The sequence below is a fragment of the Equus quagga genome, chromosome 1, assembly GCF_021613505.1.
Source record: "Equus quagga isolate Etosha38 chromosome 1, UCLA_HA_Equagga_1.0, whole genome shotgun sequence".
Lineage (NCBI taxonomy): Eukaryota > Metazoa > Chordata > Mammalia > Perissodactyla > Equidae > Equus > Equus quagga.
In genome coordinates, this window is record NC_060267.1 from 33,416,209 (window position 1) to 33,440,950 (window position 24,742).

The 24,742-nt window shown below is 39.3% G+C and overlaps 1 protein-coding gene across 2 annotated transcripts in view; it reads left to right on the top strand.

Annotated features, from left to right (window-relative positions):
• The window catches only part of ITPR2 (inositol 1,4,5-trisphosphate receptor type 2), a 467,499-nt gene that overhangs the window by 97,545 nt on the left and 345,212 nt on the right, over positions 1-24,742 (top strand). For both annotated transcript variants that reach the window (XM_046685544.1, XM_046685537.1), the window contains exons 9-10: positions 4,497-4,592; positions 19,727-19,771. In XM_046685544.1, coding sequence (XP_046541500.1) covers positions 4,497-4,592; positions 19,727-19,771 — 141 coding nt within the window. The remainder of the gene's footprint in view (positions 1-4,496; positions 4,593-19,726; positions 19,772-24,742) is intronic.

Below are 24,742 nucleotides of genomic sequence, written 5' to 3' on the forward strand. Positions count from 1 at the left end.
TATTCTCATGAGTAAAAATTAATAAAATGCCCAAATTCTAATATAAAGAAGAAATAAGGGTCTGGTCTGGTGGCATAGTGGTGAAGTGTGCATGTTCCGCTTCAGTGGCCCAGGGTTTGCTGGTTTGGATCCTGGATGCAGACATGGCACCGCTTGGCAAGCCATGCTGTGGTAGGCGTCCCACATATAAAGTGGAGGAAGGTGGGCATGGATGTTAGCCCAGGGCCAGTCTTCCTCAGCAAAAAGAGGAGGATTGGTAGCAGATGTTAGCTTAGGGCTAATCTTCCTCAAAAAAATGAATAAAAGGAAAAGTTTATAATAAAATAACATGTATTTCAAAACATAAATAACTACTCTACAAGATAAAATGTTTATACCTCTCTTTGATGAATACATTTGGATTTGAAGAAGTGGTAGAAGAAGAGCTCAGAAGACATTCTATGCAAGTACAGGAAAAATGAAAGAGAAGAGGTAAATGTGGGCCCTTGAGTAACTAGTGTTAGAGGAAGTAATAACGGAGCAGACTTATTTGTACGTGATTTAAAAAGAAGAGGGAAGTAACCATAATTGAATTTGGGATAACGAGGCAAGTTAGACTGTTGAAACAGAGAAAATGAGGAAGTATGATGTTTATGCAAATGAGCTGAGCCTTAATTATAAGTGTAACATCAAAATAATTCTCTGAGTCATGACATGGTTTAGGATAGAGATGAAATAGTACAAAAAACATGTTTTCTATCTTGAGACCCCACTACATGTTGAGGCATCCTTTCAGTCCCTAGCATTCAGACGAGACCATATTCTTCAGAGTGTTTGGAGACCATGTCCTACAGGAGGTGACAGGGAATTGAGAAGCCCTTGGGAAAACAACCACCACCAAAGCTACATGACATTCTTTCCAGAAGTCTGCCTCACAGCTAATCCTAGGGTAGGACTGAAAGATAACAGGCAACCTGAAAATAAATACATAATTAAAATATGTTTTTTACACCATAGATTTCTTTTTTTTCTTTTCTCATTAATTTTTTTTATTGTGGTCATAATAGCTTATAACATAGTGAGATTTCAGTTGTACATTATTGTTTGTCATATACCATATAAGTATACCCCTTCACCCCTTGTGCCCACCCTCCATTACCCTTCCCCCAGTAACCACTAATTTATTCTCTTTGTCCATAAGTTTGTTTATATTCCACATATGAGTGAAATCATGTGGTGTTTGTCTTTCTCTGTCTGGCTTATTTTGCTTAACCTGATGCCCTCAAGGTTCGTCCGTGTGGTTGTGAATGGGACGATTTTGTCTTTTTTGTGGCTGAGTAGTATTCGATTGTATAAATATACCACATCTTCTTTATCCAATCATCTGCTGATGGGCACTTGGATTGCTTCCATGTCTTGGCCTTTGTGAATAATGCTGCAATGAACATAGGGGTGCATAAGTCTCTGAATTGTTGATTTCCAGCTCTTTGGGTAAATACCCAGTATTGAGATAGCTGGGTCATATGGTATTTCTATTTTTAACTTTTTGAGAAATCTCCATACTGTTTTCCATATTGGCTGTACCAGTTTGCATTCCCACTAGCAGTGGATGAGGGTTCCCTTTTCTCCATATCCTCTCCAACATTTGTTGTTTTTTGTCTTGGTGATTATAGCCATTCTAATGGGTGTAAGATGGTATCTAAGTGTAATTTTGATTTGCATTTCCATCTGTGATTAGTGATGTTGAGTCACCGTAGATTTCTTAACATGGTGCTCCAAAAATTTAGAAATATAGGGATAGCAATAATGCAAGATATTATTTAAAAACTTTATTAATGGAATATAGTGATGAAAAAGTCGTACAGTGACTTCTCTATACAGCGAGTTCCCTGCATTTCATGTGTCTCTGCCTCTTTGATGTTTGGCTCTAAGTCTGTTAAAAGGACTTTTGAATCTTCTCTCTTATCTATTTATTATTAGTTTTATAACTTTTGCTGTAATTGTACCACTGCACTGAAACCCATTCCAACAAAATGCGTAGTTGGAAATGTTATAACCCATTGAGCCGTCAGAATGGAGAGAGTGAATAAATTATTCAATAATTTTGAGATAATGTCTTGAATTCATTTAAGCTTCCCTCTCTGTAGTGAATTGCTCTTAAATTATTGGACTTTTCATATAACTTGATGTAAAAACTTTTTAGTATGATTATATATTAAAGTGTTAGCAATTCATATTTGTGGTAGGTCTATTTCTGTTGGAGAGTTGGAAGAGGTAGGCTGTGGGACATTTCTCTATTGTGTTCTGTATCAGTCAGGAAGCCTGAACATCAATGTTTCAAGCAAAGAGGTATTTAATAGAGGAAATTCGGTTTCATCGTTGTTGGAAAGACTGGATGAGTGAAACTAGAGTGGGGAGCACTGTCTTATTTGAAGATCTAGTTGTGCCGGCAGCCACTACTGCCTCTTCTCTGAGCCCTCAGGGCTCTCCTCCTGTGCTTCGGGAGTCCTCGTCCTCCCTACCCTGTAGGAGCCAGCACTAGGCAGCTTCCACCCCCTTTACTGGAGCCAAAAGAGGAGCCTCTCTTCTACTTTCTCTTCTAATGGAATGTCTCTAGAACCCTCCAGCCCCTGTGGTGCAGGGGAACACTTAGAATGGTGGGGATGGTCCTGAATGCCGTACACAATCTCTAGCATGTGCTGGATGCTCCTGTGAATTGCAGGATATATAATATCTTGGCCACTACCCATTAATGCCAATTGCATCCCTCTAAAATCATTGTGAAAAATGAAAACAGTCTCCATCTCTCCAAATTGTCCCCTAGGGAGCTATACTACCATTACTAGACTGTTAGTGTGCAGGATAGGAGTTCTTAGTCTAGGATCTATGGTGACCTTCAAGTTATTTGTTAACCTCTAGCAATTGTATGCAAAACGTGTATGTGTGCATGTGAGACAACCAATAGATTTTATCAGATTCTCAAAGGTGTCTATATCTTCCCAAAGGACTAAGAGTTCAAACAAGATCACAGTAGCTGGTGTGATTAGTAAAGGATTTGTGAAGAAGTTTGATTTGAGAACTGAGCCTTTTAGGATAGGCAGGTTTTCGTCACAGAGGGAGCCTTTCTGTAAGACTTCATCCACGTTGATGTATTTTCGTAGTTATTCTCTTATTTGAACTATTGGAGTAGGGGAAGACGTAGAAGCTGGAGTCTAGTAAGTGCATTAGAAAGTTGTATATATTAGCACACAGAATTTGAGCCTGGGCGGGAGTCCAAGGGTGGTCAATATTAACAAAAAAGAAGGTAACCTGTTGAGGGAGAATAATGAAAAGTTCTTCTAGCACTCTGATATGCCTTGTGATATTTAATCTTCACAGCAATCTTGTGAATCAAACCCATTTTGTGCATGAAGAAACAGGCTTGGAGATGCTAAATTGTTTGCTGTGATTGTACCATAGTAATCAGTGGAGCTGGGACTCAAACACAGTCCTCTTCAGACTGTAAAACCTGAGCTACTACACCAGGCCACCTGTTGTAACCAGCTGTGTCAGAGCTTCTGCTTTCATTCTCAGTGAGCCCAGTGGCTCAGCATCTGGGGCGAGGCCAGTTCCAAGGAAAGGTATCAAAGAACATAGTGTTAGTAAAAAGCACACGTGGACGGGGCCACGAATTGTTAGTCCAGATCTTCAAGCCTGGGTATTTGTGTTCTCTCTGCCCAGAGTGATCTCTTCCAGTCTCTCTGCATGACTGTCTCCTTATTCTCCACATTTCAGCTCACGTGTCCTCTCCTCAGAGTGACCCATGCTCATCACCATTTCTAAAGTAGCCTTCCCAAGTTACTCAGTCATGTGCTCTGTTTATTTCCTCCTGGCACTTGCCAAATCTTCTTCACTTTTTTCTTTTTTTCGCTGAGGAAGATTCGTCCTGAGCTAACATCCATTGCCAATCTTTCTCTATTTTGTATGTGGGTCGCCACCACAGCATGGCTGCCAGTGAGTGGTGTAGGTCCATGCCCCAGAACTGAACCCAGGGTGCTGAAGTGGAGCACGCCGAACTTAACCACTAGGCTGTGGGGCCGGCCTGCCAAATCTTATTTATTGAAAGTTCTAGTCTTATTCCTTGCTGTGTCCCTATTGCCTAGAAGAGTACCTGGCACATAGTAGGCTCTTCATGCAATCTGTTGAATGAATGTTTGAATAACAAAGAGGGAGGAATTCCTAGTTTCCAGTAATTCACAGTATTCCTAGTTTTGGCCTGGGAAGCATCTTTTGGAGCAAGGCTGTATTTACAAATATGAGGCATGGGCATCATGAGTGCACAGTGAGATAACTGTTACGTCTCTTGCTCATTTCTGGGGAATTTTGTTGTTCTGCCACATTGTCCTCTCATGAAAACATATATTAGATTTGACAAGTTAGCATTAACAAGTGGGCACTCTGTGTAAACTGTTGGCATTTGCTTGCCAGGAACAAAAATATCTTTTAGCCATTATTGTTGTTGCTCTTTTTGTCTGTAGGTGGTTCATCATGACCCGTGCCGTGGGGGTGCAGGACAATGGAACAGCTTGTTCAGATTTAAACATCTTGCAACTGGGAACTATTTAGCTGCAGAGGTAAGATTAATGCATACAGCGTTATTAAATCTCTGATTCTGAAATAATGAAATAGGCCAGGGTTCTCCAAAAGATGTTGTATTTGTAGGAACAGTTATTGCACAAATTTGATTATTGCCTATCTTGTTCTGGGTTTGCATATAAATTATTCTTAAAATGTAAATATTAATGAAAGCCTTAAAATAGTCTTTGTCTTAAAAATGAAAACAACAGTAAAAACAGAATGCTGGTGGTTGGTTTACTCTAAGGTCAGTTATCGGGTAACTGACTTGCATATATATGTGATTAGTCCTGAAATTTTCTTTTTGGCTTCACCCTTCAGAATGTCTGCACTGGGGACATGATCAGTTCATCCATGTGGTAGAGCCTAGAGAGTTTCGGGTTTATCTTCAGTGTCCACTCGTTCACTGGTGGGGGTGTTTCTATTGTTCAAACCACTGGAAAGGAAAAGGTTTTTGTCCTGAGGTTTAGGTTTAGGACTGAATGGTCCTAAAGCTGTCAATAAAAATGGTAAACACATAAAGGTATTTTATTCCTCCACTAAAAGCATGTTGACAATAATATAGATATAAAGAATGAGTAGAAGTAACAGCATTAAGTTTTAGACATGATTTAATTAAAGTTTGGTTATCTGATTTAAAAATAATTTTGAAAATACTTGTTTTTAGATTTATGAGAATATCCGTTCATTCTACTCTCCTCAACTGTTTCTGTTTTTCAATTTGGAGTTTCTTCTGGGATTCCGAACGAGAATTTGGTCTTAGAATTTTTAGTATTACTTATCTAAGTTTTGGTTTTGGATTTGAGGGAAGGTAAGGAAGTGGGGACGGAGAATTGATGAGAAAGAGCTGTGGGAAATGGGAAGTTTCTGTAAACATAATGACCCTGTCTAAACTAGCACCCAGCCCCATTACCCTCTCCATCCTATTAATCTGCGATGATTTTCTTCATAGTACTCGCCCCTATCTGACTTATTGTACATTTTATTCTGTTGTCTTTCTCTGTCAGAATGTGCGCTCTCTGAAGGCAGGGTTTTTGTTTTTTGTCTTTTCACATCTCCTCTGTGTCCTCAGCATCCAAGACAGTGCCTGCTATTTAGAAAGTGTTTGATGAATATTTTTTGAATGAATGAAGGAATATGAAGGAGCTATTCAGGTTTCTATAAGCTTAGAGGATGGGAAGAAGGAGATTTCGAGATTTTTATCTGAGAGGCATTTGGAGCCATATTTGGGCAAATTAATCTCTGTGAGCTCCAGTTTCCTCCCCTGAATGGGGATAATCACAATATTTATACACAAAGAGAATTAAATGAGGTAAAGTGCTTGGCATAATGTGTGCCTCATGGTAAGCATCCAGTAAGTGATGCTGGCATGATTCATTTTAGTATATGATAAATAGGGGTTGTTCTTACTTTGATCAATATCTGACATTATTTATGATTCTGGTCAACTAGATGAAATACACCTTTGCAGTTTATGAGCTGTTCACACCATAAATGCTTTGAAGTAACTTTTTTGAAAAGTAACCCTTTGAACCAAAAATAAGCAGTAAAGTAGAGAATCTTGTCTAAAATAAGAATTAGAAAAACCTACTAGATGGTCTATAAAAAATAAGAAATAAGAATTCAAGTTCTCTTGGATCTTATGTTAGTGGCTCTTTTCCTGAATTCATTTTTCAGTCAGTGGCTGTTTTTGCTGCTGATGTTCTGTAGAAAACTGACATGATTTGCACATTATTAGTTTTCCTTGTTAATTTCTGTAATTAAAACTTGTATCATTTGATACCTTGAAATGCTTAGATTATTAAGAATTAAATTGTTTGTTAACTTTAATGATGATCCAAGATCTCAATGCATAAATGAATTCATTAAAAATTGAAAAACAGAAAGCAGTTCATTCCTTGAAAAGAATCCGAAAGACTGTGTTTGCGTTCGATCTCTAGAGAACACGACTTCAAATGCCAGGTGCTATTTTGTCCATTAAAGAGTGTGGTGTCTTTGGAGGATCTTTTCTTTGACCTTTAATAATTTAGATATCTTTTTTATGGCAAAGTGAGAGAAAGAGAATTAAGCATTAAATATATATCTGAAAATTGAAAGTTAGGAGTGTGTTTTCTACTGATTTTAGCTCGTATAACAGAATGGGTGCTTCTGTGTAGTATTCTAAGGTCAGAAAGGAAGTCATAGCCTCAAAATACTGACATCCGGAAGTCAGGGTTTTATATTTCATGTGTCAGCTAAGTTCAGACAAGATCCTGGCACAGTCACGTCTGAGGATGCTTGTCTTACTGATGTGAAAGTGTCTGGAGGTGTGGCAAAATCACAGTGATTGTAATCACTATCACTTGATAAGAAATTGATTTCCTGGGGCCAGCCCCATGGTGCGGCTGTTAAGTGCGCACGGTTCGGCTTTGGCAGCCTGCGGTTTGCCGGTTCGGGTCCCAGGTGCGGACATGGCACCACTAATCAAGCCATGCTGTGGTAGGCGTCCCACATATAAAGTAGAGGAAGATGGGCACGGATGTTAGCTCAGGGCCAGTCTTCCTCAGCAAAAAGAGGAGGATTGGCAGGTGTTAGCTCAGGGCTGATTTTCCTCAAAAAAAAAAAAAAAAGTAAAAAAATTGATTTCTAATTCCAATTCCTCAACAGGTGGTAACTAGCCTCCCACAGCAGTTAAAAAACAAGGATTATCCTTTATCATTTGCTTTTTTAAAGTGCTCAGTTCTTTAATTCAAAGCGTTATTCATGTCATTTCGAGAGGGTAGGGAGTTCCCAATATTTTGAGTTATAACTTCCTAGCATTATTTGTTTTATTGTAACATACCCTTATTCATAGGAGAGGAAAGGCTCCATGGCTTTTATTTTACTTTTTCAGTTTTCTCTTTAATATCTAGATACTACTCAAAAAATAAGAACACATATTGTGTTGTTGAAAACACAAAGAGTTGGGAATCATTATTTTTGGAATTTATAAAAATAGCAAACATCATCTTTAAGATTTCACACCATCTTTAACATATGTTTCCTAAGGGCCTGATAATGCGCAGCACAGTAGAGAAGGAAGCAGAACAGTCAGTCTTGGTCCTCAAAGAATTGACCTTCTAGTTCAGAAGACAGCATCAGTAAACAACCAGAGGATGACCAACAGGCAAGGTCACGTGGGGCTGATGAACTGTGCAGGTAGAGGTAGGTCAGTGTGAGATTAGGCAAAGAGAACTCTTGCTTGGGGAGAACTTTCCCTTGGTTCTCAAAGAAAGTAATGGACATGGGTTGGCAAAGAAATAAGAGCACAATCCTTGCAGAAGTTGCCAAGGAGGCAGACAGGGACATGGAATGTCCAGATCATCTGTAGATCATGTAAAAAGGGCAGTCAACTCAAGGAAAAGGATTCTCAAAGGAATTACTGAGTGACAGATCTCTTTGCTTGAGGTTTTTTTTTTTTTTTTTTTTTTGTGAGGAAGATTGGCCCCGAGGTAACATCTGTTGCCAATCTTTTTCTTTTTGCTTGAGGAAGATTTGCCCTGAGCTAACATCTATGCTAGTCTTCCTCTGCTTTATATGTGGGATGCCACCACAGCATGGCTTGATGAACAGCGAATAAGTCCATATCAGGGATCCGAACCCACGAACCCCGGGCTGCCAAAGTGGAACGTGCAAACTTAGCCACTATGCCACTGGGCCAGCCCCTTTGCTTGAAGATTTTGAATGAAAGGTTTGGATTTGATCTAATTAGTAATAGGAATGAAGGATAAACTTCTAATAGCCACAGGTCTCACAGCTTCCAGAAGTTTGGGGATTGGCTAGGGCTGAAGAAATAGAGGTGGTCCCTCATCAGCACGGATGATCTTTTAAAGATCATCTTTTAAAGGTGGACCAAAGACGGGGAGCCTGAGAAGTCAGAGAAGGAACTGGAAAATCGAATAGGCTGAGTCACGAACGCCAAGCAAGGGAGAATAGAGTTTCAAAAAGGAGAGAATACTACTGAAAAGGTTAGGAACAAAATGTATTTACAACATTTGGCAAGAACATGGTCCTCTGTGACTTTATTGAGAACGTATTTAGTGGAAACCAGAATGCAGAGGGTGGAGGAATGAGGAAGCCAGGAAGTGGAAGTAAGTGTAGACTGAGTTTTCATGTCATAGCTGTGAAAGGGAGAAACAGTAATAAAGGACAAGGACGAGTCCTATTAGACAGGTTTTTCTCAAGTATATTGAAAAAAGTAAGATGCATGAGAACTGAGCTGTTTTTGCATTAAAGGGAAGTACCTATCAGAGGGGCAGGTTTTGGCAGTGTGTTACTCCTTTCCCTTAGCTTTTCGACTCTCAACACATATATTTATAATTGGAAATGTTACTTTAATGTGCTGAGGCATTCCTGGTAAATTCCTGGTTATGTAATTCTTGAATTGCCTTGGAGTTTATGGTGTTTATATTGGCCAGTGTGGCGAAGAGAGCCTAGTGTAGTGGGAAAAAAAAATCCATGTATACTGCGCACAGTCTATCTGACTTTAAGCAAATATTTAACCTCTCTGAACCTCAGTTCCCTTGTGTGTAAAAAAGGTGATAATATATATTATTTGGGATTATAGTGGAATTAAAGAAGATATCAGCACCGTGCACATGAAAGGAATTCAGTAAGTGCCTTCACTCTCACTGAGAGAAAGGGGAGAGAAAATGAAGAGTCGTGATGGTGATGATGATTGTTCCTATGATCCAGAACTCGTATTTCTTTGTCAGTCAGATAACTTAAGAGGGGAAAAGTTTAGGGGCTTATCACTGTATACCTTGTGCCTAGAATAGTGTCTGATATTTAATTTACATCCAGTAAATATTGGATGATTGAATAGATCAATCATAGAGATTATGAGGTTGTAAATCCAGTCATTTCCCTTTACAGAAAAGGAAACTCAGGCTCAGAGAGGTGATTTATTTTGTCTAAAGTTGAAAAACAAGATAATGTCAGTATTCAGGCTGAATGCTAGACTTGCACCGCTTTGTCTCTATCACTGGTTCTCCACTGAGGGGGACCTTGACTACCAGGGGACATGTGGCAATGTCTGGAGACATTTTTATTGTCATAGTTGGAGAGAGGTACCTACTGGCATTATCCTGCCCAAAATGCTAATAGTGCCGATGTTGAGATCTACATTATACTGAAATTGCACGGTCTTTTATTGACCGCCTGCTAGGTGGGAGCACTCTTTTGATACTGTGAAGAAAGCAAAGATGGTTCACATCTGGTCCTTGTCCTGTAAGAGTCTGCAATCGGGAGGAGAATCACCTTCACTCGATCCCTGAGACAGGGAGCTCTCTTTTGCAGTTGTTTCTATCATACGTACACATCTGAGATAAGCGATTTTGTGTAATGTTTAAATTATCAACATCTATAGGTGGCCATGATAAATCTCACAGTAAGTTTAAAGGGCTGCAGCCTCAAATCTAAGCACAAATCTAAGAGAAAAAAACACCTAAAAATTTACTTGTGCCTATCCTTCCTAAACATGATATTTTATTTTAACCAGCACTTACTGGAGGGCTGAGTTATTCAGAAAACTGTAATAAGCCTATTGTTTGTGAAGAAATGAGGGAGGTACTCTCCAAGGGAAATTAGACTTTCGTATGATGAAGATTCTGTAGTCTAATTATAGAGACAAAACACAAATTGCAAGCTACTTAAGAATAGCACTGTTGTTTGTGTAAATTGTAGAAAACATCTAGGAATTAGAACACCGATATAAGATAGAACACTGTTCAGATTTTCTTCTGTGAGGTACTATTTTAAGTGCTCTGAGACCCAAATTTCCAATGTGGGGAGGGGATTCCCCCCACACACAGCAAGCAATTCTCGGACACCAGCTGAGTGTCCTACCATTCAACTCAATTATGACACTGTCTACCCAGAGACAGCGTCAGGTTCCCCAGGTTAAGGGTTCAGTCTTACGAGACTCCCCCGACATCCCTCCCTCCACACACACACTTCAGATGCCAGTCACAAGCCCAGGTTGTCCTCTGTGCTTCTGACCAACTGGCTATAAATTGGAGGTTCCCACCACCTCCTCCTTGGACTTAAGATGGAAGTTACGAGTTCAGGTTGTTACCTGTACTTCTGACTGACTGGTCATAAATCAGAGGTTCCCACGCTCCCTCCTCCAGTTCGATTAATATACTAGAACAGCTCACAGAACTCAGAGGAACATTTTATTTACTAGACCACTGGATTATTACAAAGGCTATAACTCAGGAACAGCCAGATGGAAGAGATGCATAGAGCACGGTATGGGGAAAGAGCTCGGAGCTTCCATGCTGTGTCCTGGAGCATCACTCTCCCCCAGTCTCCAAGTGTTCGTCAACCTGGAAGCTCTCTGAACCCTGCCCTCTTGGGCTTTTATGGAGGCTTCATTCCATAGCCGTGATTGATTAAATCATTGGCCACTGGTGATCAGTTCAGCCTCCAGCTTCTCCCCCTCTCCCGAGAGGTGGAGGGGTGGGACTGAAAATTTCAACCCTGCCATCACAGAGTTGGTTTCCCTGGCAACCAGCACCCAACCCTAGGTGACCTAGGGGCATTCCAAAAGTCACTCTGTTAACATAACAAAAGACACTTTGATCTCTCTCAGCGATTAGGAAATTCCAAGTATTTTAGAAGCTCTGTACTGGAAACAGGGATGAAGACTAAATTTAGATTTCTTTTAGTATTTCACGATATCACAGATGCTAAAGTGAATCAAGGTTTAGAAATGGACCTTGATTCAATTTAGAGATTCTAACAGTATTGTTTTAGAGAATTCAAGATTTATATTTGAGAAATATACGATTCTGGAAACCCATGGACAAAATGTGGAACAAAGTATTTAACTACGAATTAGATAATAAAGACATTTGTGACTTCATCAGATAATGCATTGCAGTACTGTATTATTAGACTCGTTAAAAGAACACTTTCTGAGGGCCATCCATGTGATTTGGTGACATGAGGGGAAGGCAAACATTTTTGCCTTTAAAACACAGCACAGTTGTCAGCATGGTCCTCACCATTTTGCCATAGATCTTTTATTCATCTCACCTTGTTGGTGCAGAGTTCACAACTATACCTGTTGGGGAGAAAGCAGTTTTATCGTATTTTGACTATGATAATATGGAAGCCTCAGTAAATAGTCCTTACACAGTCATGGGAAGAATTATAAAGCAAGTATCACAATTTCTGATCTGCTGCTTTCTCCATTTTCTTTCTTTGGATATTGTTAGGGCAATAACTTTTGATGATCCTTTCCAAAGCGAGATAGAATAGTGCGAAATAATTTTATTTGTCAAAGATTTTATATTGCCCTTTTTAAGACAGCTCTCATTTGTTTGTAGATAGGCCAGACTTCCACCAGATGGCAGTAAACACTTATTTCCTAACTACACAGTAGCCTTGCATTTAATTAATTAGTTAAAAACTTAGTATTCAGGAACCTGTACATTAGCGTAGAATCTTAGGACTATTAGGGCTGTAGTTTCGAATATCTCTATTTTTAGTTTTCTGTCAAATGTATCAGCCACAGTATGTGAAAAGGTCAGGGTTTGTATGTATGTATATGTGTATATATATATACATATATATATATATATATAAATAAAATAGAACATACATACCAGACTCTATACACACACACATATGTAAATATTATATAACAAAATAGAAATTGTGGCTGGCACAAATAAACATGCAGTAAAGGTTATTTTTTCCTTCTTTTCTTTTCTAGACTCATTAGTCAGAATTATAGATTGTCTCTGAAATGCCAGTCATTGGAAAGAGGAACATACATATATAATCACTTAAAAGTACACACATGATCGGGGCTGGCCCCGTGGCCGAGCGGTTAAGTTCGCGCGCTCCGCTGCAGGCGGCCCAGTGTTTCGTTGGTTCGAATCCTGGGCGCGGACATGGCACTGCTCATCAAGCCACGCTGAGGCAGCGTCCCGCATGCCACAACTAGGGGGACGCACATCGAAGAGTGTGCGGCTATGTACCGGGGGGCTTTGGGGAGAAAAAGGAAAAAATAAAATCTTTAAAAAAAAAAAATAAAATACACACATGATGATTTCATGAGTTTAATGTTACACATTTCATTATTAAAAATGCAACATTTTCTTTTAAGAAAATGAACATGTATTGTGGACTTAGAAGCTTTCGGTCTGCTCCTTGCTGTCATGTTAGATGGAAAGTTGCTATTGTCTTTCATTAGGTTGTGGTACAGTCATGACTTTCACGGCCTGGGTGTTTATGATATTACTCTCTTTCTCTGTCTCTCTGCCACTTTTCTGTCCTGACTTGTCACATTCTTTCTCTGACCTCTTTCTAGTCCTCTTTGGACATTTAAATAAGAACTCCCTTCAAAGGTTAGTAGTGGGTGTTTGCTCTTTATACTCTGTCACTCACTCCAGTGGACCATGAATTTGGTCTCAGATATCCCACTGCCATTCAAGCTCAATAAATATTTCTAAGATTGAATTATTTCCCCACAAAATAGTGACTTTTCTTAGTTTAGGGTTAAAACCTTGAGAGTCATCATAAATGTATTTTTCCCTCTCCGTTTACATATTCAGATTCTACTGTCTCTGTAGAACCTTCTGCATCGTGGTCTCCTTTCCGTTTCAGCGTTCTCATCTTTGTTGGGTCTCTGCCACCTCACACTTGAACCACCGTACTTGGTTACTTGGCCTCTTTCAGGCTCTGTCTCCATCTCCTGCTCACCAGGGCCGAGGGAGGACTTTTAATGTCTTGTTTCTGCAAATGTTTTCCCAAGGATATTCAAGATCTTTCTGAAGATGTAGACCTGTTAGCCTGGAGTTTAAAGGCTCCGTTGGTCTGGGCTGGCCTTCTTTCCTTGGGTGACACCACTCCTCTTTATGGAGGCAGGAGGGAAGTCATATGCTGTGGTAACTAAAAGGTGTGGCTTTGGAACCGTCAGAGCTGTGCATCTGAATAACCCTGCTGCTCACCAGCGATGGGACTTTGCCCAGAGTACTTCATTTGATGCGCTTCACATGCCCCATATGTAAAGTAGGGTTAAGAATCCCTTCTAACAGAATCCTTGTGAGGGGAAATGAATTAACCTTTGAAGGCTTAGAAAAAGTATTCTATAAGTGACATTTACTGTCTTCTCACAACAAGTCTCATTTTCTCACCTATATGGCATTCACTTCCCCCCCTCACTGCCTGTCTTCTTACTCCCTCTTTCCTTCTCTGCCAGTTATAATTCTACCCATCCTTCAAGGCTCATCTCAAATGCTACCTTCTCCATGAATAATTGTTGAATAAATTTGCCCACCACAGATCCCCCCTTCTCTGACCTATATTGTTTATAAATTATTCATTCCTGTCTTATGTCTCTTGTCACATTCTATTTTGTATTACAACTAACTGTATTTATGTCCTTTTCCCCCCTCCTAGATGGTACAGTCTTGTGGTCAGGGACCATATACTCTTTGTCTTTGCTAAAATACCATATGCCACAGTGCTTTGCCCATTATAGATGCTCTATTATTATTTATTGAATAAATGATTGAATAGCATATTAGGTCTCTCTCTCCAATGCTAGATTTATAATCTTTTTTTTCACGTAAGGAAATATTTCCTTTTAAGTCCTGACAGATTCAGGAGTCTCCGTATGACCATGTCTTTTTTTTCCCCCCTTCTTTAGAAATAATATATTTTTTGGGTCATCTTTGGTCAAATTACTTTAATAATTACTGCCATTATTATATTTAGAGAAAGAGAGTGGCGGTATAATTGACCCATATATGAAAGCGTATATTTATTTAGATTTTAGTTAACATTGGCGAATTTTATATAGCCATAGATTTGAGTGTCTTCTCCTCCTTCCTGTCTTTTTTCCTCCCTCCGTTGCTTCCTCCTTCTCATTATTATTATCACTTTAATGAATTTACTGAAGAAATAACTCTATATTAATTATTAAACAAAACCACATTGCGGGAGATGCAAGATGAGGCAACTCTGACTGATCAGCACCATCTTTAGCATTGTTGCCAAACACGTGAATATGTAAACTTTAATGACGTATAATTAGTATGATTAGGCTTTCTTTCTAGACTTTTCTCATTTTACAGAGGAAGGCCTTTAGTTCCATGGGGGTTAGGTGACCTTTCCTAAGACCCATGGTATTTCCTTACAGAGCAGAGTCTAAATCCAGTTCCCCAGATGTCCCTCCGGGACTGAGCTGGGTGATCCTAAGTGGGTGAGATATGTGAAGACTGAATTTCAGAAAGTAACATTGTCTTTGGGGTGGAACATGATTGACATTTCAGAGGGCATAAATGATTTTGTGTTTGACCTAGATACATTAATTTCTGTTTTGGTACACATTTTGGTTATGGATATATTGTAGTTTCCAGCATGAATTTGCTTTACAGTGTCCATGATCAACTATTCTAACGCTTATTGAATGAAAACTTTGACCATAAGGTATAACCTTGGTTAAACATGTGGCATATCTTTTGGATGTAATTTAGTTATAATTTTAGTGTGGATTTTTTTTGAAGATTAGCCCTGAGCTAACTGCTGCCAGTCCTCCTCTTTTTGCTGAGGAAGACTGGCCCTGAGCTAACATCCATGCCCATCTTCCTCTACTTTATATGTGGGACACCTGCCACAGGATGGCTTGCCAAGCGGTGCCATGTCTGCACTGGGATCCGAACCGGTGAATCCTGGGCTGCAGAAGCAGAACGTGCGAACTTAACCGCTGTGCCACTGGGCTGGTCCCTGGACTTTTTTTTAATTTAAAAGAAAATCTGGATTCTTTAAACAGAAAACAAATTAAAAAATATAAAACAGTGATATTTGACTAAAATAGCTGAAGAAACCCCTACTAGGCACTGTACTAGAACTTTCATTACTACTAAGTAAATGTGTGTCTTTTGAGTTTGATTAATTAGTAGACAGGAATTTGGTTAATTCACTATCTTTTGGCTTTTTAGTTTTCACTCTTGGATTTCAAAAGCAAGAATATTCCTGTTTTGGAACTAATTATTTTATTCATAATTCAAGGGAATTTCAGGAGCCTGAGGTTTATATCTCCATAGAAAACGAAAGTTCAGCCTGAAATCTCCCCAAGTGTGGGCTTCACACTAATAGGCAATTTGTAATTGTATTCCTATTTTCTCTCTCCCTTGTATGTCATTTCTAAAAACTGACAGACTGCTGTTGAGCCAGTCCTGATAGCCTCGTGGTTAAAGTTTGGCACTCTTACTACTCTGTGGGCCCACGTTTGTTTCCCAGTCGCGGAACCACGCCACCTGTATGTCGGTTGCCATGCTGTGGCGGCTCACATAGATGAACTAGTAGGACTGAGAACTAAGGATATACAACCATGTGCTGGAGCTTTGGGGAGGAACAAGAAATGAAAGAGGAAGATTGGCAATAGGTGTTAGCTTGGAGTGACTCCCTGCAAAAAAAAATAAATGGAAGACCGCTGTCATGTGACACTTGGACTGAGTTCTTCCTTCTGTCTACTCCCCTCCCTGACACCACCACTCACTTTCTTATTTGTTTAACTATAGTTTAGCTTTGTCTGTTCTTAGATTTCATATAAAGGGAATCATGCGGTGTCTGGCTTCTTCTACTTATAGTATGTATATATTTTTAATTGCCGTGTAATTGACATACCATGTTCTGTTAGTTTTAGGTGTACAACGTCATGACTCGATATATGATCTATCTATTGTGAAATGATTATCACAGTAAGTCTAGATAACATCCAACACCATGCATAATTATAAATTTTTTTTCTTGTGATGAGAACTTTTAAGGTCTACTTTCTTAGCAACTTTCAAATATGCAATATGGTATTGTTAGCTATAGTCACCAGGCTGTACATTACATCCCCAGGACTTGTTCCCTTATAGCTGGAAGTTTGTACCTTTCAACCACGTTAACCCATTTCGCCCCCCCCCCCCCCCCCCCCCCCCGCCTCTGGCAAACACCCGTGTGTTCTCTGTATCTATGAGCTTAGATTTTCTTAGATTCCAGATGTAAGTGAGGTCATGCAGTATTTGTCTTTGTCTGATTTATTTTGCTTAGCATAATGCCCTAAAGGTCTGTTCATGTTGTCACAAATGGGAGAATTTCCTTCTTTTTTATGGCTGAATAATATTCCATTGTATATATTTTTGAGATTCATCCTTGTTGTGTATATCTGTAGCTCACCATGTTTATTACTCCATTGTTTGAATAGACCATGTTTTGGTTTGTCCATTCTCCTGTTACATGATAACCATTTTTGTCTAAGCCTAATTTCTGGCTCTATTTTATGTTCCTATCATTGTTTCCATCCCCCACTGGTCATCCCCATCATCCTCAAATGAATGTGTCAGTCTGTCTGAGTTGATATTTTTAGAATGCAGTAACCTCTGCATACATAGTTCTTTCTTCAGCTGAGGAAAGCTTTATTTTCTATTATTTTTGATTATTGCTCGTGTTCCACGCATATTTTCTCTTCCTTTTGAGTACACTGGTCACCCATTAGTTGATACACCCTTCTCTGCTCCTCCGGAACTATTTCCTTTTTCCTAATTTTCATTTCTTTATACCTTTTCTCTCAAGTGAGGGATAGCTCACCCTTTGCATCACCCATATCCTATAGCATCACTCTGCTTTTTATTGCTGCCAAAAGGGACTTTAATTTTGTATTTATATTTTCATTTTTAGTGAAACCCTCTTTAACTTTTTTTATAATTCATTATGTTTTTATATTATCATTCATATTATTATTCTTATATTTTATTTTTAGCTCCAGTTCATTTTATTCTGTTTACATAGAGGTAATGTTTACTTGTACTTTCTTGAATATACCAAACCATTTCCTGGAAATTTATTTTGCGTCATATCATAGAAAATATTCAGGAAGACTCTAAGAAAGAATTTCACCTTCTTCTGACATACTTTTTAATCAGTCCCATGTTGTTTTTTCCTTCCTTCCTTATTATCCTCAGATGGCTGAGCTCTGTGCATTACAAGATGGGTTGAGAGGATGATTCTTTTATTCCATTTTTTAATTCTCATTCCTCTTTCTTCATCTCCCGCAGCAGGGTGGCCTGAAGGGCACCTTCCCAGTGTAGTTCCCAGTTCTAGCGGAGTCGACTTTACGTACCTGGGCTCTATTGCAGCTGCTTCCTTCTCCTACCCCTTTGCTGTTTCTCTGTTATTATGCAGTGAAATTCCAGCACTCAGCAGCCACAGTTCTTTCTCTTCTCTGCTCTTTCATCACACAGTGCTTCTCAGAAAGCCCTCCACCTTTATCTGCCCCTTCTGCTTTGTGCACGTTTGTTTTCTGAGCTTTGTGGTATCTGTTTGGTCATGAGAAGAAAGAGGTAAGTCATGGGACAGTGGATGGGAGGACTAGGGAAGCAATTTGCTCCGTCTAACAGCAGCTTCTCAGCAATAGAAAAACTCTTCTTTTTTTTTTCTGGAAGATTCACCCTATGCTAACCTCTCTTGCCAGTCTTCCTCTATTTTTTTTCCTTTTTCTCCTCCAAAGCCCCAGTACATAGTTGTGTATAGTTGTGAGTTCTTCTGGTTCTTTTGTGTGGGCTGCTGCCACAGCATGGCTCCTGACAGACGAGTGGTGTAGCTCCAAGCCTGGGAACCAAACTTGGGCCGCCGAAGCGGAGCGTGCTGAACATTAACCACTATGTCATCAAGGCGGCTTCGAAAAACACTTCTGTATATGTTTTTGGTTGGTCAATACTCTGGGTCTCAGTGGACAAATAGTGGGAACCACAGCAGTATCTTCTTAACTGTGTTCACATGGCCACTAGCTTGAAGTCAGGTTGAGGTATGCCATGAGATCAAAACTGGGGAGTCATCTGCCTCTTCCCCAGCACTGTCTGCTTTAGAATTACTATCGATTCAGTGAAGATTTAGGGTTTAGGTTGTTTTCAGCCTCAGTTTTCATGAGATTGAGAGGTTTTTAAAAATTTTGTATTGCTTTTGATCTTTTTCTGCACCTTCATTGACATTTAGTGATCAGCTGGGAAGGGCATTCCTCAGAGCTACTAGCCAATTTTGTCATTTTGAAAAAGACTCCCAACCTTACATTTTAATTTTTTTGCTGGGGAAGAATTGCCCTGAGCTAACATCCCTGCCAGTCTTCCTCAGTTGTTTAGTATGTGGGCCACCAGTACAGCAGGGCCACTAATAGAGCAGTGTAGGTCTGTGCCCAGGAACCAAACCTGGTCCTCCAAAGTGGAGCACGCTGAGCTTAACCACTAGGCCATTGGGGCTGGCCCCAGACCTTACATTTTAAATGGTGACTTTGACTATGTGGGCTTGCTTGTTGTATACACTAACTGATTCACACTAAAATGATTAAATTCAATTGGACAGCTTGGTATTTTGAGAAAAACACCATATGAGTCTGTCATTTTGCAAATTATGAACTAGTTATTTCAATATGACAGAGACATCCTTTTGAGACTGTGTCATCATATGGGAGTCAGGAATTATGGATTCTAACCAACTGGAAATGCATGAGGCCCACACTTGGCATGTCCAGAACTCATCTTTCTCATCAGAATGACCCCTAAACTCCACAATCTGAGTCCAAAGATATGTGTTCTTGTTTGTTTGTTTCAATGGTCCTATGCATTAGCCAACATATCTGATATATATCTGATATATATCTGATACATAGCTTCTCTTTGGCTCGATTTTCTTTTCTTGTGTGTATAGCATGTGGAGCATGATCTAGAATGACTGTTAAAACTTTCCCTTGGTCTGCTTTTTAAAATTGGTGTCTGAGTTATTGGACAACGGCAGATTTTGTGGCTGGCAAAATGATGAACTGTCTTGAATGCTTCCTCAGAGGAGATGAGATTGTCAGCTCTCACTTATTTGAAGATGTCAACTGTTCTGATATAAACAAAGGCCATAAACATGGCATTTTAGCCACTGTCTCCTGCAACTAGGGTTTGAAGATAATGTTTTAAATTGTAATATTTACTAATAGTATTTTGTTAGCTTCTTTTTATGTTAAACTTAATTAAGTGTACAATAGTGAACTGAATTAAAGATCATTGGTCTTGTTAACGTGCATTTTTAGTAGCAATTTAAAACAAGTTTTGTTTTGTTTTTTTAGCTTAATCCTGATTATCGAGATGCCCAAAATGAAGGAAAAAATGTGGTGAGTAGAATTGTTTGTTCCCCAACAAATATCAAACATATTGTTTATATCTTCTATGGATAAATTGAAAAGTTAATAGGAAATTTGAAGACTAGGGACTCTGAGAGAGATGCTGTAAGAGGCTCAAGATCAAAGATGAAAGGTTAAAGATGATATGGCTTAGATCATTTGAAGATGTTAAATAATGGGTGTTTAGGGAAATTTCTAGCAGCTTGGAGGCTGTTTATGATAGAGCACTGAAGGCAACTGGCATCTGAAAGATACGTTGGGTCTAGGTTTAGTTTTTAGAAGTACATAGAAACTAGGAAGGAGAAATGGAATTATGGTATGATTTGACATAGGATAACAGGACAATCTTTTTCAAGCAAAATAATTTGAATTCTACTTATGGGGAGAGATTGAAGCATCAAGCAACTAGATAGATTTTTCTGATCTTCTAAAGTATGCTACTCAAAAAACATCTCAATCTTATTTTAAAGCCAGTTTTCATTAAAGTATTTGTTATCGTCACGCTGCTCATTTTGTCATCATTTGTAAAGAAGATGGCTTTATAATGACATGACTTAATTCAATCAAAAATTCAGAAATTTGGGACGATTTGATGTGCTGCTGATAAGACCTGCATGAGGGGTTGGATTTTTTTCTCTTTTTTTAGTAATTTAGCCAGATAATTTGATGTAAAATAGACACAGTCTATAATTCAGTTTTCTTAAGAATTTAGCAATCCCTTTTGGAATTGGTAGGTACTATTACTGCATCGTCCAGAAGTCTGCACTTTGGTAGAAAGAGTTGGAAAGTTTAATTAAAATGACTGCTGTCTTCACGTTGGTACACAGCTTTGTGTTTTATGAGGATATTGATGTGGGGTGTGAATCAAATCAGAATTTCTGGACCTGATTCCATCCTGTGTGACTCCTCTCTCCATCTGTCAGGTTTCCAAAAGAAATAAGCTGAAATATCAGGTCATTGACCCAATAAGAACTTTAATTTGTGCCAACATGTCCCTAACATAGAATTAGCCTTGTTAGATCAATGGGATCTTCTATATATAATTCAATTTTATAACTGTGTGTGACTCTTCTCTCCTTAGTTTTCAAATGGCTGCCCCAGGAGTGTTGGGTTCCTACTTGCCTAGGATTTAGGAAAATGCTGTCAGTAGCCATGGTTAAAAAGCTAAGCAGGAATCCTGGTTGCTTTGGTTCTCCTTATAAGCTTGTCAATGCCTCCAGCCAAAGACCACCAGCAACACATCTGGACTTGAACAAGTGGGGTCTGTTACTCATTGAACACACACTATGGGGAACCATGGGGCATCTCCGTAAGAGGGTGTTAGGAAGAACCCATTACAGGATTTGGGCTTGTGTGAGGTGATTTTGGGGAGGATTTAAGGAACTGGGGCTTTGCTGTGGATAGGAATGCTGTCAGGAAGAGGAGATATCTTAGTTAATTTTATCTCTGGTCAGGGCAGACCAGAGCCAGGAGAAAGCTGTAATTGCTAAAGAAGCAATAGCTGCTCGTATTAGCTAGGCGAGAGGGATACTTAGTCATTTTTGTGGCTTGGACAAGGTTCGTATTTTGTTGGTGTTCAGACATGATTATGGAGTCATATTGTTTTGTCTCGATCCATCCTAGTCGTGGAGTGGCTTTGCCTGATGTCGATGTTTTGTGAAATTGTTCACGTTCAGCAGGAGAACACCATGGCCTAGCTGTGAATGCTGGGACGGCTCTTAGCAACAGCAAGCCCTGGCTGAGAAAACCAGGCCAACTGTTGGATGTGAGGGGCTGCTGTTCTCTTTCTCAAGGTTTATTTTTATAATATTCTGTGTGACTTCTTCAGCATGGTGTAGGACAAGAGAGCTCTGCTTCTAGAACCACCATAACTTGCGTGACCCTGGACAAGTCAGAGAGCTTTCCTGAGGCTCAGTTTTCACACCCGTATAATGGGACAAGGATGTTTGCCCTCCATCCCTCACCTGCATGTCATAAGGTTAAAATACAATCAGATAAAAGGAAACTCTTTGAATAAAAGATGTTAGAAGGCTAAAAATGTAAATTATTTCTATTAAAATGGCATCGTATCAGAGCTTCAAATCGTGCAATTGAATTAAATCTCTGTGCTCATCTCCTTCTGGCTACATCTTATTTGGTGAAGCTATTGATGATTCTGGGCAGAGCTGAGTGGGAGATTATAGAGTATGAAGGTTTATGGAGTAGCACAGAGAATATAAATAAGGTATAAATCTGTGGTGGAGTTCACTTTTTGTGTTAATTAAGCTTTTAGTTAGACTTGATAGATTTTTTCCTTCTTATTCTGAAATACAACTTCTTTATTCACCTCTAAAGGTGAGAAAGAGCACTTTTCTAAGTAATTTTTTAAGTAATTGTTACTAGGAATACTTTGCGTATAACACAGGTGGGTCTGCGTTTGCTATAGAAGTTTATGACTGGATCTCATCTGTCATCTCAGGGACACGTGCAACTAGAGACACTAGATTTCATTTTTTTTCTCTCCAAAATCCCTAGCTTGAAAGTAAATAAAACTGAGAATATGGAACAGTCAAGCTAACAATATGGCTTCTCATTTTATAGGCCGTTTACCACCTAGCAATAATTATGTTTCTGTCTAAAAAAGAAAACAAAGGAGCAGTTTGAGTTCAGCCTGTTAAAAATGAAATCAATTTCCCCAAACAGAATGGTATCTCACCTCCGATCTGGGTTCCAGTAACACTGAATTCACTGTGACCATGCTAATTATTTTCTTTTCTAATTTTCCCTATGTTGTCTATTTAATATCCCGTTAATATTTTTCCTGTAATTTAGAAACCTTTATCAAAATGTTGCCTTCCATTTTTGAAGCTTCAAAGGTTAATGCATGGGGCTGCTGAAATGAGGCGCTATGTGTCAGAACTCCCATTAAGACCCAAATTGCTGTATTTATTCTGCAAAAGGAGCCTATTATTTGCAATCTTACAAATGTACAGCATCCACAGGGACCGTGTAAACATTGGAACTGTGTCAAGCCCAGCTGGGAAGCTGACAGTCATTAGCGTCTTTTCCTTAAAGGCTGCATCTTTTCAAATGGCTCTTTGAAGGGGTTTTTTTGGAATAACACCACTCATTTTAATTACCATATTTATATGGAATGTGGTGTGATATTTCGAGGGAGTGTCTTTTGTCTTTGCTGTGGTTTCTCAACCTCAGCCAAGACTGATAGACTGGGACAGATGACTCTTTGTTGTGGGGTTCTCCTTTGCATTGTTGAGCAACATCCATGAACTCTACTCACCAGATATCAGCAGTTCCCCCTCCCGCCGCCAGTTGTGGCTGCTAAAAGTGTTTCTGGAAATTGCCACATGCCCCCTGGGGGCCACACTCTCTTCCTGTTGAGAACCATCAGTCGTTGTGCATCCATATACGTTAAACAGAAATAGTCTAGGAATCATGAAACTTTGCTGAAATATACTTGACAATTCTGTGGAATTTTTCTTTTGGGGGGGATACCAGATTCTCAAAGAAGACCCCCAAATTTCCTTGAGTTTTACTCTACCTCGGTGGTAAGAGGATAAGGAAAAGAAAGAAAAAAGCGTCATTTTAGGAATGAGTTTGAGAGTAATTGTTTGTTAAGGAACCATGGCAAGAGAAGTGTCTGCAGCTTTAAATGGCAGCGTTGTGTCTGTTACATAAAGTCAGCCTGAGAGCCCTGGAGGGTCTGAACTGAAACACAGATGCCTGCACGTGGCTATCCTGCCGGGGGCGCACACAGGTCTGAATCAGCCCTGAAAACGCATACATTGTTTCTTCCAGAATGTCTCAGGCTCCCAGCAACAGAAGTGCAACGTGATGTCTCTGCTAAAAATTCGATGACTCACAAATGAGTCAACAGAGAAGGTGTCAGAGAGCCTAGCTGCTGTGCCACCAGCACAGGCCCCAGGACAGGCAGGAGAAGCCTGGAGCCATCAGTTTACTCGGCCGGCTTTTCAGAACGGAGTTTCAACCTGAGAGGCTGTGGGCTATTCCTTCGGAGTGAAAATGCCAGCTTTGCAGGAGCCCCGCAGACCAGCAGACCAGGTTCACATTCGGAGGCCCTGCAGTTCCTAAATTGAGAGTGTTTTGGATAGCTAGCTGATGTTAAATTTAACACCTGTTGAAGCTCCGTTGTACCTTAACATATCACCGTATCATCGTGATGCTACAGGGAGAGCATGGTGCTTCTGTAATTTTGTGTAGGGAACTAGTATTTTTGTGTCTTTTTTCTTACTTAAAAAGAGATGTGGTTTTATCAACAAAAGCCACAAACACATAATTCTGAACAGCACTGTCTTCACATTATAGAAATATAATGTTGATTTTTCTTGTATATTGAAGCTTGATCCACATGTTAAAAAAATGTATACTTATAACCCATTTTTCAGATTTCATTATTTAAAAGTTCAGAGGGGCTGGCTTGAAGTTTACTGTCAAACTGTTTATGAAGGAGAGTTTGTTAAGCAAATTAGCAGAGTATGAGAGTAAAGGCAGAATGTTTAAGACTACAGCACCGTTTTAAAAAACTTGTAATTATGTTTGAAGCTCTTTTTCACAAATAAATAATTGTTATGCTATTTATAATTAGAACTTATCTATTCATTAAAGCTTTTTTCCAAAGACCTAAGCAAATTATTTAGGAGTACCTTAGTACATCCCACTTATCCTGTGTAATTAAAATTAAACCACAGGTCTTAAATAACATGAGTAATTCAGAGAGACTTCTTTTAATTAACCCTAATTAGTGAGGTTTTTCTTTTTGGAAAAGATTTTTATTGTTGCAATGTAAGAATGTCAAAATAGAGAGGTCCCTGACTACTCTTGTTGGGCCCCCCCACAGGGAGATATTACCAAGAGGGATGAGGTAGGAGGGCAATCTCTAGGAACTTGAATGTGCTCTTTTTTTTAAATAAGTCTAGAAAATTCTTTTTATTAGCATTTCAAAAG